The 15,890-nt window shown below is 46.9% G+C and overlaps 1 protein-coding gene across 4 annotated transcripts in view; it reads right to left on the bottom strand.

Moving 5' to 3' along the window:
- Positions 1-15,626, bottom strand: part of LOC110501885 (zinc finger E-box-binding homeobox 2) — a 76,641-nt gene extending 61,015 nt beyond the window's left edge. For all 4 annotated transcript variants that reach the window (XM_036959336.1, XM_036959338.1, XM_036959337.1 and 1 more), the window contains exons 1-2: positions 15,342-15,626; positions 13,521-13,682 (exon numbers count right to left, since the gene is read on the bottom strand). In XM_036959336.1, coding sequence (XP_036815231.1) covers positions 13,521-13,593 — 73 coding nt within the window. In that variant the 5' untranslated portion in view covers positions 13,594-13,682; positions 15,342-15,626. The remainder of the gene's footprint in view (positions 1-13,520; positions 13,683-15,341) is intronic.
- Positions 15,627-15,890: the final 264 nt, after the last annotated feature.

Raw genomic sequence — 15,890 nt, 5'->3', positions numbered from 1 at the left:
AGGGGTTAATTATGTTTTCAAAAAAATATATATATTTCCTGAGCTTTCTTATATGTCCTAGATATAGGACAGACACTTTAAATCTTTATTCCTGATGATACATTTTCGGACTGTCTGTTTTGCCATTTGTGAATATGTTACTGAATGTGTTTCTATGGGATATAGTAGTAAAAGGATAATTCAATATTTAATCAAATAATACCTACAGGGGTCCTAAAATTAAAAATCAAATATATAAATGATCCATGATATGACCATCTTGCAACAAGTACGTCCTGGTTGTATAGATCTGACTGGAACACATGCTGACAGACAAAAAGAGGTCATAACACCTTTAACCCACCGATCCGTTATTGATTGTTCCATGTGCGTGTGACCTTTTGCCCTGGGCACCACACCACACCAGCCCACATATCCATGTTAAGGGATGGCCCATAGATGTGTGTGCAAATGTTGTGATCCGGCTCGAACATGTTCAGTCAAAATATATTCAGGCCTCGCTTAGAGACCACAATATGCTCACTTTATGACTCATAATAGTGATAACATGACAAAGAAAGATCAAGGAACACTAGAATAAATTAACATGACACAATGTTCACAAATATATTTTCTGACAGAAAATGAATTCCAACAAACAACTCCTTACGCTGCTCAATTTAAAATAACTGAATAGTTGTTGTACTTGTACAGTATGGTTGTCATAAGGTTGTCATATGGTTGTCATAAGGTTGTCATACAGAGCCCTGGTTTGAACCCCCCCCCCCCCACCCCACACTCACACACACACACACACACACACACACACACACACACACACACACACACCACTAATAGTTGCGCTGAACCTTATTCCCATTCATTATAACTGGGGCTGTTGTTTCGGTAGCCTGCAGTGACATACCTCATTACTGACCTTGGTAAATCCTAGCTGTTTAGGCTAAAGGCGATGTGGCCCCACAAAATGTCACGGGGGTACTCTGTATTCACTCATGAAAAAAAATGTGAGTATGGTTACAGGGAGAGACATATACAATAACCCATGTCAGTAACCTTGAAATACACACACACTGCCAGGCACACAAACAACCAGCACAATGTGACTCTTAAGCAGCCATTTGTATCCCTCAACGTTGGTCAGTGCAGTGCAACCCCATAGTACTAACTTCAGCAGGCAACACCCTCTCTATCGCCACCGTTCCAGTCAGCAGCTTTAGGGAGGCGTAGGTGTTCTGAAGCTGTCGAAGCGGGCTCTCTGTTCTGAAGATTTCTGTGCTTCTGACACAGTGATGAGTTTTGTTTGTACAGTTAGACGTCTTGGCATTTACAAGCAGGCAGGCAGGGTCCATGCATCTCATGAAGTGTATTAAATAACAGGGTGAGTGAGTGAGTGAGTGAGTGAGTGAGTGAGTGAGTGAGTGCGGAGGCTGAGACTGGAGCGAGAGGGGTTGGGACAGGGTAAGTGAGTGAGTGAACGGCAGGCAGGCAGGCAGGCTACACAACGAGAGGGTACAAACGAGAGGGTACAAACACACTACTCAATAATTCCATAGCTCTCCTCGCGACACACGGCAGGGTAGCCTAGTGGTTAGAGCGTTGGACTAGTAACCGGAAGGTTGCAAGTTCAAATCCCCGAGCTGACAAGGTACAAATCTGTCGTTCTGGCCCTGAACAGGCAGTTAACCCACTGTTCCTAGGCCGTCATTGAAAATAAGAATTTGTCCTTAACTGACTTGCCTGGTTAAATAAAGGTAAAATAAACAAATGAAAAACACATTTCAATAATATGATCAAAACTCATGTTTAAACAAAGGTATAAAACTGTACATCCATGCTTAACACCTTGACCTTGGTTATTTGCCCTGTGAATGTGTAAACATGAGAGAGTATATGTTATTGTTTGTGAGTGTATAGCAACGTATGTAGGAGACAGCAGTCATTGGGGCCAGTCAGCCCATCTGTCCCTGTATAAGAAGTGAGGAGGGGGCTGTGGCTGCATAGAAACTTAACACGGCTCCCTCCCCAGGCCACCAGCACACTGGTTAATATAATGGGCCTGCCTCTAACTGGCCGCCTGGTGACGTATTATCTCTCTGAACAAATCCCCTCTTTTTCCCAAAGCAAGCCTGTCTCCTCCCCAATGTCCAAAGGTGTTTGGTGAAGTAAATCTGCCTAAATCCCTCACAGCTTGGGCTGGCAAAGGGAGAGAGGAGTGTTGAATGAAGGTGAATAAAGATAAATCTCCTTTTCTTAACAAAAAAAAATAGTTCTGGGGGTGGTGGGAAGGAACAGAGAAATTAGGAATTCATATCACATGGTGCATTTTAAAGTTGCAGCATCCCACCCTATTTCTCTCTCTTTCTCTCTTTCTCTCTTCCCCTTTCTCTCTCTCTCTCTCTCTCTCTCTCTCTCTCTCCTTCTCTCTCTCTCTCTCTCTCGCTCTCTCTCTCTCTCTCTTTCTGTCTGCCTCTGTAGATGCGTGATTCCTGACCTCTGAAGCAGGAGAAAAGAGGAGAGACCTACCACAATGACGTCTGTCTCTCTGGACAGCACTGCAAGACACGTGTTTTGCCTCTGACTTGGGCTTTACGGAAGCTCAAATTGCATGCACTGTATTTGAAATGAACAGATATAGGCATAACACACTTTAGGAAAGTAGTTTGTTGTGAGGGGTTGAGGGATGGATGGGGCGGAGTGTGTAACGTTATACAACACACGATGTGACTAGCACATCCAATCCAGAAGGGAAAACAAAAACTAATCACACCTGCCCCCAACTCTGTCATGCTGATTAAAATGGAATATGAAAAGTCTCAAGCACTCGCAAGATTTATTTCAGAGCCATTAAACAATCTGTTGCGTTCCCTCCCTCAATCGCCCTACCAACCCTGCTCTCTCTATCCACACCCCTCACCTCACCCTCTCTTTCCCTCTCTATCCTCTCTCTCACTTTCTCACTGCTTACCATTTACCTCTCTCTCGCTCTCTCCCTACACCACTCATCCTTCTCTCACTTTCTCCCTGCTTACCATTCACCTCTCTCTCTGTCTCCCTACACCACTCATCCCTCTCTCTCTCTCTGTGTCTCCCTAAACCACTCATCCCTCTCTCTCTCTCTCTCTCTTTTTGTCTCCCCACACCACTCATCCCTTTCTCTCTCTGTCTCCCTAAACCACTTATCTCTCTCTCTCTCTTGTCTCCCTAAACCACTCATCCCTCTCTCTCTCTCTCTCTGTCTCCCCACACCACTCATCCCTCTCTCTCTCAGTCTCCCTATACCACTCATCCATCTCTCTCTGTCTCCCTATACCACTCATCCCTCTCTCTCCGTCTCCCTACACCACTCATCCCTCACTCTCTGTCTCCCTACACCACTCATCCCTCTCTCTCTCTCTCTCTATGGCTCCCTACACCACTCATCCATCTCCCACTCTCTATGGCTCCCTACACCACTTATCCCTCTCTCTGTCTCCCTACACCACTCATCCCTCTCTCTGTCTCCCTATACCTCTCATCCCTCTCTCTGACTCCCTACACCACTCATCCCTCTCTCTGTCTCCCTACACCACTCATCCCTCTCTCTGTCTCCCTACACCACTTATCCCTCTCTCTGTCTCCCTACACCACTCATCCCTCTCTCTGACTCCCTACACCACTCATCCCTCTCTCTGTCTCCCTACTCATCCCTCTCTTTCTGTCTCCCTACACCACTCATCCCTCTCTTTCTGTCTCCCTACACCACTCATCCATCTCTCTCTGTCTCTTTATACCACTCATCCCTGTCTCTGTCTCCCTATACCACTCATCCCTCTCTCTGTCTCCCTACACCACTCATCCATCTCTCTCTGTCTCCCTACACCACTCATCCCTCTCTCTGTCTCCCTACACCACTCATCCATCTCTCTCTGTCTCCCTACACCACTCATCCCTCTCTCTGTCTCCTTACACCACTCATCCCTCTCTCTGTCTCCCTACACCACTCATCCCTCTCTCTGTCTCCCTACACCACTCATCCCTCTCTCTGTCTCCCTACACCACTCATCCCTCTCTCTGTCTCCCTACACCACTCATCCCTCTCTCTGTCTCCCTACACCACTCATCCCTCTCTCTGTCTCCCTACACCACTCATCCCTCTCTCTGTCTCCCTACACCACTCATCCCTCTCTTTTCTGTCTCCCTACACCACTAATCCCTCTCTCTCTCTGTCTCCCTATACCACTCATCCCTCTCTCTGTCTCTCCACGCTACTCATCCATCTCTCTCTGTCTCCCTATACCACTCATCCCTCTCTCTCCGTCTCCCTACACCACTCATCCCTCACTCTCTGTCTCCCTACACCACTCACCCCTCACTCTCTGTCTCCCTACACCACTCATCCCTCACTCTCTGTCTCCCTACACCACTCATCCCTCTCTCTCTCTCTATGGCTCCCTACACCACTCATCCCTCTCTCACTCTCTATGGCTCCCTACACCACTTATCCCTCTCTCTGTCTCCCTACACCACTCATCCCTCTCTCTGTCTCCCTACACCACTCATCCCTCTCTCTGACTCCCTACACCACTCATCCCTCTCTCTGTCTCCCTACACCACTCATCCCTCTCTCTGTCTCCCTACACCACTCATCCCTCTCTCTGACTCCCTACACCACTCATCCCTCTCTCTGTCTCCCTAATCATCCCTCTCTTTCTGTCTCCCTACACCACTCATCCCTCTCTTTCTGTCTCCCTACACCACTCATCCATCTCTCTCTGTCTCCCTACACCACTCATCCCTGTCTCTGTCTCCCTACACCACTCATACCTCTCTCTGTCTCCCTACACCACTCATCCCTCTCTCTGACTCCCTACACCACTCATCCCTCTCTCTGTCTCCCTACTCATCCCTCTCTTTCTGTCTCCCTACACCACTCATCCCTCTCTTTCTGTCTCCCTACACCACTCATCCATCTCGCTCTGTCTCCCTACACCACTCATCCCTGTCTCTGTCTCCCTACACCACTCATACCTCTCTCTGTCTCCCTACACCACTCATCCATCTCTCTCTGTCTCCCTACACCACTCATCCCTCTCTCTGTCTCCCTACACCACTCATCCCTCTCTCTGTCTCCCTACACCACTCATCCCTCTCTCTGTCTCCCTACACCACTCATCCCTCTCTCTGTCTCCCTACACCACTCATCCCTCTCTCTGACTCCCTAGACGACTCATCCCTCTCTTTCTCCCTCTCGCTCTTATTGTTCAGCTGTGAATAGTCCAGGAATGGCATCCTGTAACCCTATCTGTCCACCAATAGTGCCCAGCCCTTGGGCGGAGTGAGAAGGAGGCTATATAGGGCACGTAACCAGGGGAGGCCTGACAAACAGCCGAAGACACCTAAGTTATGTCGCTCAGTCACTACCCACTTTCTGTTCCTCTTTTCCATAATCTCTCTTTTTCATTCCCCCTCTCACTCACTCTCACTCAGTCTGCTTTCCATTTTTCTGAGCTCTTTTCATCTCAGGCTTTGGGATGCTGAATGCGAGAGCGGCCTGGCGGCGGTGAAAGGCCTGAATTGTGATTAAGAATGAGGAGAGAGGGAGGGAGGAGGAGAGGAGCTCCTTTTCTTTGTTCTGCCCTCTGGGGTGTTTACTGAGGGGGTGGGGGGGGCGTGGAGGAGGGGACAGAGGGGGGAGGGGGTGCATAAGGCATGGCGGAGCAGATATGAAAGGCATTCAGGTCAGCGCTGATGTGAGCAAGAGTGGTAATCATACCAAAGGCGTTCTGAAGGACCACCGTAGCAGTACCAAAGAGCTCCAGGACAGAAGGTGTGTGTGTGTGTGTGTGTGTGTGTGTGGGTGAATGCGTAGACATGAACACATATGAGTGTGCTCATATTATACATTAAACCATTAGCCATAGTGAGCTGGCAGACTGTTACGCGGAGTGGAACAGGGGAACCCAAGAGCAGACTCGTACGAGGAGACTGGGATCAAGTAACCAAGGTATTTATTAAATGTATTAAAGTGCAGGCCAGGGGAAGCTCGGGTGGGTTGCAGGAAACCAGGTGCGGAGGCTGAGACTGGAGCGAGAGGAGTCGGGACAGGGTAAGCAGGCCTGGAGGGGAATCCAAGGGAGTAGTAGTGTGGGGAAGCAGGATGACTAGACGTGGAACTGGAGACAAGGACCAGAGTCAGAGTGGGCGGAACTGTAGCGGAGAGGAAAACAGGCACAACAGGATAACAGGATCTAACAGTAACAAATGGCTAGAAGCGTAGACTGACTGAGCAGAGGTTACGATCTGGCAGCGTGGAAGTGGCAGGGCTGAGTATTTGTAGAGGTCTTGATTATGGAACAGGTTGCAGCTGGTGGGGATCTGCTCTTACTCCAGCACACCTGTCCCCGCCCACACAATCACACACACACAGAGGGAGAGGATACTGGGGGAGTGGCGGCATGTCAAAGAGACACAGGATGAGCAATAGAGGGCATGGCAGGAACAGATGTAACAGTACCCAATCCCTCTACTGGCACCCAACCAGGCTTAGCTGGGTGTGAGGTATGGAAATCATGTATGAGGGAGGGGTCCATAATGTGACGGCGGGGCACCCAGCAGTGCTTCTCAGGCCCGTATCCTTCCCAGTCCATCAGTTACTGCCAGCCGTGACCCCGACAGCGCACATCCAAAAGTTGCCGGACGGTATAGGCAGGATGGTCATCGAGGATCCGAGGGGGTGGAGGAGCCGCTGCAGGAGGAGACTGGGGACTGGAGCAGACAGGTTTAATCAGGGATACATGAAAGGTAGGATGGATCCTGATAGAGGCTGGGAGTTTCAAGAGCACAGCAGAGGGGTTAACAACATGGTCAATTTCAAAGGGACCAATAAATTGGGGGGAACGTTTCTTCGATGCCACTTTCAATGGCAGGTCCTTCGATGAGAGCCATAACCTTTTGACCTGGGGTGTAGACTGGAGCTGAGGCCCAGCAACGGTTGGCTTGGGACTGGGTCCTGTGAGAGGCACGAAGAAGGGCAGCCCGGGCCTTCCTCCAGGTATAGTAACAAAGGTGCAGATGGTCCTGGACAGAAGGAACTGCAACCTCTTGGGCGGGGAACAAGGGGGATTGGTAACCCAGAGCACACTCGAAGGGTGACATACCTGACGAGACGTTGGTGAGGGAGTTGTGGGCATTTTTCAACCCAGGGTAGCTGAGCGCTCCAGGAGGAAGGGTTAGCAGAAGTCATGCAGCGTAGGGCAGTCTCCATCTCTTGGTTGGCCCAGTCGGTCTTCCCGTTGGTCTGGGGATGATATCCAGAAGAAAAATTGACATTGATACCAAGAGCTGAAGAGAAGGATCTCCATACCTGGGAGGTAAAGTGGGGTCCTCTGTCGGAAACGATGTCAGTGGGAATTTGCATGCAGACAAAACACATGGGATACTAACAGGTCCGCAGGGTCCCTGGAGGACAGGAGCTTGGAGAGGGGAATGAAGTGAGACATTTTGGAAAACCTGTCAATAATGGTGAGGATGACAGAGTTACCGTTAGATGGGGCAAGGCCAGTGACGATGTCCAGAGCTATGTGTGACCAGGGGCGACTCGGTATGGGAAGAGGGCGAAGCAGACTGGAAGTGGGTTTAGTGGAGGTTTTGTTCCGGGCACAAGCCGAACAGGCTGAGACAAACTCCCAGACATCTCTCTCCATGGTGGGCCACCAAAAGCGTTGACGCAGGAAGGCAAGGGTCCAGTTCATACCAGGGTGACAGGTGAGGTGGGTAGAATGGCCGCACTGAAGAACATCAGAGCGAACACAATCTGGAACAAACCGTGCATTACAGGGATCGTTCACTGGGTCAGGCTGGTTCTGCTGAGCCTGGCGGATACGGGACTCGATCTCCCAGGCGACAGCGGCAACGATGCAGGTGGATAGCACAATGGCTCCTGGCTCGGTACCTGTGTTGTCGGTGGTGAACTGGTGAGAGAGGGCATCAAGCTTGGTATTCTTCAAACCGGGGCTATAAGTGAGTGTGAAATTGAATCTACCGAAGAACAAAGCCCAGTTGGCTTTCCGGGAGTTCAGACGTTAGGCGGTCTGTATGTAGGACAGGTTTTTATGGTCAGTCCACACGATGAAGGGGGGTACAGAGCCCTCCAGCCAGTGACGCCATTCTTCATGAGCCAGCTTAACTGCCAGGAGTTCCTGGGTTCCGATGTCAAAATTCCTCTCTGCAGGTGAGAGCTTATAGGAAAAGAATGCACATGGGTGGACCTTCTGATCAGAGGGGGAACGTTGAGACAGAACAGCACCTACCCCGCTGTCAGAGGTGTCCAGCTCCACAATGAACTGGAGTTCTGGATCGGGCTGAGTAAGGCCCGGAGCGGAGGTGAAGCAAAGCTTGAGTTCCAGAAATGCTGCCTCTGCCTCAAGAGTCCAGTGGAATGGAGTGGAGGTGGAGGTGAGAGTGGTGAGAGGTGCTGCCAGATGGCTGTAGTTGTGGAGGAAACGTCTGTAAAAATGTGCAAACCCCAGGAAACGCTGTAGCTGCTTCAGGTTGGTGGGTGCAGGCCAATCTTTGACTGCCATGACCTTGGCGGGGTCCATACTTAACTGTCCCTGTGCAAAATTATAATCCATGAAAGACACTGAGGCAGCATGGAACTCACATTTTTCAGCTTTAACAAAAAGCTTATTCTCCAACAGCCGTTAAGAACTTGGCCAACATGTTGCTAGTGAGTCTCAGGGTCCTTGGAAAAAATCAGGATGTCATCTAAATAGACAAAAACAAAGCGTCCAATCACATCCCTCAGCACATCATTGACTAAGTTCTGGAAAACAGCAGGGGTATTAGTAAGACCAAAAGGCAGGACCAAATAATCAAAGTGACCAAGTGGTGTGTTGAATGCAGTCTTCCACTCGTCCCCCTCTCTTATGCGAACAAGGTGGTAGGCATTCCAGAGGTCGAATTTGGTAAACACAGTGGCACCATGGAGGGGGGCAAAATCAGAGCTGATGAGTGGCAAGGGGTACTTGTTCTTTACTGTGACATTATTCAGCCCACGGAAGTCTATGCACGGCCTCAGTGACCCATCCTTCTTCACAAAGAAAAACCCAGCACCCACCGGGGAGGAAGATGGCTTGATATGTCCTGCTGCCAAAGATTCCTGGATGTACCACTCCATGGCCTTTTGCTCGGGGTGAGAGAGGTTAAAAATTGGCTACTGGGGAGAGGAGCTCCTGGATGTACCTCTCCACAGCCTTTTGCTCGGGGCGAGAGAGGTTAAAAACTGGCTACTGGGGAGAGGAGCTCCAGGCTGAAGATCAATGGCGCAGTCGTACGGCCGATGAGGCGGCAGCGACAGGGTGTGATACTTGCTGAAAACAGGAGCAAGATCGTGATACTCGGGAGGAACTGATGACAGGTCCGGAGATTCTAGAATAACCTGGGGCACAGACAAGGCAAGGGGAAGGGCAGAATGTAGACAATTAGAGTGACAAAATTAACTCCAAGTGGTTACCTTTCAGGCGGTCCAGTCAATCTGTGGGTTGTGTAGCTTTCATCATGGATGGCCAAGAACCAGGGGAGAGTAAGGACAGTCGATTATGTGGAAACTGATCTTTTCCTCGTGATTTCCAGAGAGACGCAGGATGACAGGGACGGTTCTCACAGACACGAGCGAGGAACTTTCCATTGAGAGCGTTAGCATCGAGGGGTGAATCAAGTGGGACAGTGTCCAGACCCAACTAGGTAACGACCCCTCAGTCCAGGAAGCTCTCATCGGTGCCCGAATCGATGAGAACAGACAGAGGAAAAGCTTGGCTCTGCCACACAAGGTTGCCTTCAATCAGAGATCTGGGGGAAGATGGGCAGGCGATTCGGCTAAACAGTATATCCCCCCTACTGCCGATCCCCCTCTTTTGCTAGATGGGAACAAGTAGAGACAAAGTGACCAACCTGGCCACCGTATAGGCAGCTCCTAGCGCTGATTCGTCGTTGCCTCTCCTCTAGAGAGTGACGGGCCCTGCCGAGCTACATGTGTTCAGGATCTGGAATAGCCTTGGGATGGGATGCAGTCAGAGAAGGAGGACAAGGCACTGAAACAGATGTTATGGTGCATGCAACCCTACCTACCCTCTCCCTCCGACGCTCACGGAGACGATGGTTTGGTGGAAAGTATCATAGTCTGCTGGGTTCATCTCTTTGGCAAGATCGTATTGTTACGAAGAGTGGCACAGGGGAACCCAAGAGCAGACTCAGACGAGGAGACTGGGATGAAGTAACCAAGGTATTTATTAAAACACAGGGGGAAGATGTGCAGGCCAGGGGAAACTCGGGTGGGTTGCAGGAAACCAGGTCCGGAGGCTGAGACTGGAGCGAGAGGGGTTGGGACAGGTTAAGCAGGCCTGGAGGGGAATCCAAGGGAGTAGTAGTGTAAGGAAGCAGGATGACTAGTCGTGGAACTGGAGACAAGGACCAGAGTCAGAGTGGGCGGAACTGTAGCTGAGAGGAAAACAGGCACAATAGGATAACAGGATCTAACAGTAACAAACGGCTAGAAGCGTAGGCTGACTGAGCAGAGATTACGATCTGGCAGCATGGAAGTGGCAGGGCTGAGTATTTGTAGAGGTCTTGATTATGGAACAGGTTGCAGCTGGTGGGGATCTGCTCTTACTCCAGCACACCTGCCTCCGCCCACACTATCACACACACAGTGAGGGAGAGGGAGAGGGAGAGAGTACTGGGGGAGTGGCAGCAGGTCAAGGAGACACAGGATGAGCAGTAGAGGGCGTTTCAGGAGCAGATGTAACACAGACACATGTCTCCAGCAGCAAGGACAATGGCATGTTTGTGAGAAATGTAGCATGAATGGTACAACAGGCACCCTGACACTGCTCACTGCTGATGATAGGAGCAGGGAAATGAAACTCACTTCCATTGAAACCCCATTGTCTTGAGACAGTTATGGACCCACTAGCATACTGGACATGACAGCCATGCCTTCATTTGAATGTTGTGATAATCCTGAGATGAACCCATGTATTAAATGTCTTATAACTCTGACTATATAAGTGTTGCAAGACAATAACATGTCCAGTTTATTAGGTGATTGATCAGTCTTATTTATATTGACCTCACACACTTTAGTACACCAATTGTGGCTTTGAAAGCTGAAATAGTGTAACAAAAATATATATAAATATATATATATATATATATATGTATATATATATATATATATAAAATGAAAGAAAGAGTATTTTAAGGCAAGGCTAATGGAGCGCTTTTGACAGCTGCGTTCACACAACTGAACGACCCCTCACAGCTGGATGTGACGTTTCGCACGGGGGAGGGGGCTGCGAACTGCAACAAAGTTGTGCAGACTGAGCATATCGAGTTGCACAGGGCCTAATGTGACCTCCGATTGGGACTAGGGAGTCACGGAGTTAAGATGAGGTGAGGTGTGTGTGTGTGTGTGGGGGGGGGGGGGGGGGGGGGGGGGGGGGCAAACATCCCAAGAAAATAAGTATAGGCCTAACCACAAGATACTGTAGGCCTGTATGCAACAGGCCATACGGACAATGTGTAGGCCTACGCTATAAAGAGTTCATTTCATTTACATATTAAATCGCATATTTCCAATATGAGGATTATGTAAACATACATGGTTCTGTATTACTTTGCGATAATAAAATGCATATGGTCCTCCAGACCTTATACAGCAGATATCCCTGTGGGAATACTGCATCGGAGTGAAAGTTGTCCACAGGCAAAAAAAGATCTTCAGACTCGCAAAAGTTCTAGTTCACAAGCAAAGGTATTTCGTAGTAGACTTTCAGTCTGAATGACTACATCCATTCTGAATACACATATTTACACCAGACCAAAACTGTTTTTTCTGTTGTTGCCTTAACCCTACCATTAATGTCTTGCATCAACAGTATGCCTAGAGGCATATTCAGGCAAATACATATTGCATATTAAAATATAGACCTATGAGGCTATGAAATTCTCCCGCAGGGAAGAAGCAATCCGTTTACATGGGGAATGGAAACAAACAGTTCCACATTAAAATGATCAGTAATAAAAGTGCACACCTGGGAGACAGTAGCCGTAGTCCTCCATTATAGCCTCTGACAAAACAATAGTGTCAACATTATTTTTCTCTTCATTTTTGCCCACATTGACATTGGCTAAATGTTCTTAAAAATTTTAACAAAACCATTGCAATTCGAAAAATCACTTCTCATCTTGGTTTTTACAAAGACCGATGTGCGGTTAAAAGGAGCTGCAATACTTCAGTATTATCTTTGTTGATCAGAAACGTGCTTGACAGCAGTAAACATCCCGAACAACATACTGAGTTCACTGAATCAATAAACAAATAAAAACTAGTAAACAAAATAAGTCGACTGAAATTGTGTGATATAAAAAAACGATATAATTTAAATGTAAAGATTGTTTAAAAAATACATGTTTAGCTACGATAGTGCTATACAACAAAATACAAATTAAGCAAACTACTGTGACACCAGTTTTACATCAAACATGTAATACCATGGGATATTAAAGTAACAAGAGAAAACAAGTCAGTTCAACATTGACATGAATTAAATATAACTTTGGATGAGGCGTCAAAAGGGATGCCCCCTCGCAAAATCCCTATCACTCCCAACACAACTCCTACACAAAACTCAGGAGTTTTCTATATCCTCTAAACGTTGTAGGTTAACACATAACTCAAGTAACGTACCAGAAATACCAGAAATGCACTCGGATACTTTTGGTCAGTCTGTGAGCTTGCCTATACGAGGTGTGTTGTGTTTAGTGCTGTAGTCTTTGTGCAGCACCAGACCCGAACAAAAATTGACACATTCAGAAACTGTGTCCTATTGTCATGGCCATTTTAAGACCTTTAATTAACTCCGAGTTGACAGACTATATATAATATCTAAGACGTGGTAAAGGTCTTTAAAGGCACCAAGTCACTTATGAATGGCAATTATAGCACAACACAATACCCACAACACAACACAATTCACACGACAATGAAACTGTGTTGAATAATCGTGAGATAAAGCACATTTACGTCATAATCACACAAAAGTTAACAACGCAGTTCAGTTTCTACCTAATCCACAGGTTTCTCCGATTTATCCAATTCATAGGAGACGCGCTATAGGCCTACCCAAATAACGGTTTTCCTGCCTGCTAGAAAGTAGCACTATCTCGCTGAACCGCATTCGAGCCTCATTCTGACATCCCTTTCCTACACAGTCAACTCGAGACATTGATAGTTAACTTTAACGCTCATAATCTCATTCAAAATAAACATGAAAATGCTTTACATAGTGATTAAGTTCAAAACTACAACAAAATGTAGTGTATTTTTACGCAACCACCCCATTCTCAGTGCCTACACTGAATATAAACTATAATCGAACTGTGAAAGGCGACAAGGCGCGGGAGGTCCCGCAAATGACTGCTGGCAAAACTTACAAATGTTCCCAAACATTAATTTTATTTAACTTAAAACATGTTCTTACCGTTCTTTCTCTGTGGGTTTGATTGTTTTCGCCTCTTACACCGGGGACCCTCCGCCATGATCTCCTGCTTCATTGATAAGAGTTTAGGCTAGGTCAGATGGCTTACAGTCCGCATGGGCTCGGCTCCTTCAGTCAGCAGCACAGGCAGGCTCCGGTTGATATCTAATAACCAAACAAAACGGCGACAAACGTTGGGACAATATGACTGTATGGATCCCGTTCAACCACAGGGGCCCGAAATAAAACGTTTTTATTCACTCTAAAGTCTTCAATGAAACTCCATATGGGTTAAAGTCCAGGAGAGGGAGTTTGAGCAAGACCGTTCTGCGTCCGCCGTCGCCTGGTCTTTTATGTATCTCCTAATCGGGCAGATTGTCAATGAATCGGAGCAGAAGGAGGAGGAGGACGGACAGGCAGACACATTCAATAGCTTACACGGATGACTGAAATATAGCAAGGCATACACTTCCAAACATGTCGATTATTGTATGAAACCTCAAATTAAAAGGTGGATGTTTCTGTGCAAGTTTCTAATTGAATTTATACATCAACTTCTGAGACTTGTTGATGTCTTTGATATTGAAGGTTTGTTATGGCTGTCCCTTCTGTCAGTCTAAGGCAACTTTGCTGTCATCGCCAAATGTATCACACTCGAGAAACGTTGATTCAGTTTTAATCTATAACAACATATATTAATAGCCCACAGCCTACAATCTGAAATCCGTTGTATCATCTGCCTCAATCAAGTTAAGCAAAGTGTTCGATTCAACTAAATAGGCTCATCTCATATCATGTCAGTCATTTCGAGTTTGTTTTCAATGTTTCCAAACTGTGTTTATGAGTGTATCTGTGAAAGACCTAATTATTTTTTTTATAGACACATGATGTAAGGATGTTGGACACATTCATCAAGAAAAAAACGTGCCAAATGTTGCAATATGTGGGGAAATAGACTAACTTCCCCTTTCTAATAAGGATATGTTCAAATGTATTTAATCTACCATTTAAACTGATTGGTAAAAATAAAAGCAGCACCAGACCCGATTTAAATGTTTGTTTTTTAATGTAGGGACGTGGTGTCAGTGGAGTTTGTATTAAAAGGGTAGCGAACCGTAACAGAAGAAAACAAACACAAAAACACCCATAAACATTTACACGACAACAAACGGAAAAGCTCAATATTATATACTTTGGAGGAAAGTCAATTGAAATAGAATGAGAGAAGCACAGCCCAAACGAGGGTCTTCTAGTTTAGAGACTTACATTTGCCACTGCATCACATAGCATTTTTTTTTCACAAGGCTTTGGCATTTGCACAAGCAGTGAACACACATAGCCGACAACACACACAACAGTGCGGATGTTAGTGGTCACTGCCCAAACCCCAGCTACACATAATGATCTCTCCATAAATTTGTAATGTAGATTAAAAAAAAGTTGATCTATCTAATAGAAGGCTATGCGTAAAATTAGCAAATACAATGGATGGCAAACCAACGCGAATAGCCTACGCCCGTTTCTACTCGGACAGCTCAAAAGGAATAGGAACGAATAACATCGAATACAATTTGATTTCCCGGAAAGGATACAGGGAATATAGGAGAGCATCCGATCACAGTTGATGCAGGTAGGCCTATATAACGCCCTATCCACTTCTGCAGCAGCGCACACCTTTCTCACCTGAGCAGGTAGGCTGTCCAACTTTGATAATTGCGCAACGGCGCACGGATACCTGAATGGCAAATCTACCTCAATCGCAAAGATATTGAAGTTTCATTCAAATAAACTGATGTAAAAAGCAATATGTTAAAATACACGTACCGGTGTCCGTGTGATCCTCTAAACAGCTGGTTGGAAGACAGAACGTCACAGAGAGATGATAAAGGGGTGCGTTGTGGATCCAAATAAAATAACTAGTAATAAGCCTTGAAAATAGCTTGATGATGAGGGACCGTTATTCCTGATGGGCAGGTTAGGACTGGTCTCTTTCAGCCACTTCACGAAACAGACCTGGGAACGCGCACTGACGGGTTACGCCTCTTCTAATGACATTTTTTCGCTCTTTTTCTTTTCCTGGAATCTAGAGGCGCGAGACATCCTTAACACGCCACCTATCTTCACGCGCAGGGATAATTGAGGAGTATGTGCGCGCGTTGTTGTGGAGAGGGAGAACGTGATCAAGTTGTTGTCTCCCATGAGATTGTATTTGATCATTTGTAGGCTGTGCTTTGAGTCAAATGTGAGAGGAATTACCCACGCATCCGATTTCCAATAGCGACTTCATAAAATAAACAACACAGCAGTGCATTGGAGTGAGAGAGGAGGTATTTATAATGCGGTGACAACTACTCTCCAAACTGGCATATGAAA

Source organism: Oncorhynchus mykiss, chromosome 22 (genome assembly GCF_013265735.2).
Source record: "Oncorhynchus mykiss isolate Arlee chromosome 22, USDA_OmykA_1.1, whole genome shotgun sequence".
NCBI classification, from domain to species: Eukaryota; Metazoa; Chordata; class Actinopteri; order Salmoniformes; family Salmonidae; genus Oncorhynchus; species Oncorhynchus mykiss.
Note: the sequence above shows the minus strand (reverse complement) of the source record. Positions and strands in the feature narration are given on the sequence as shown.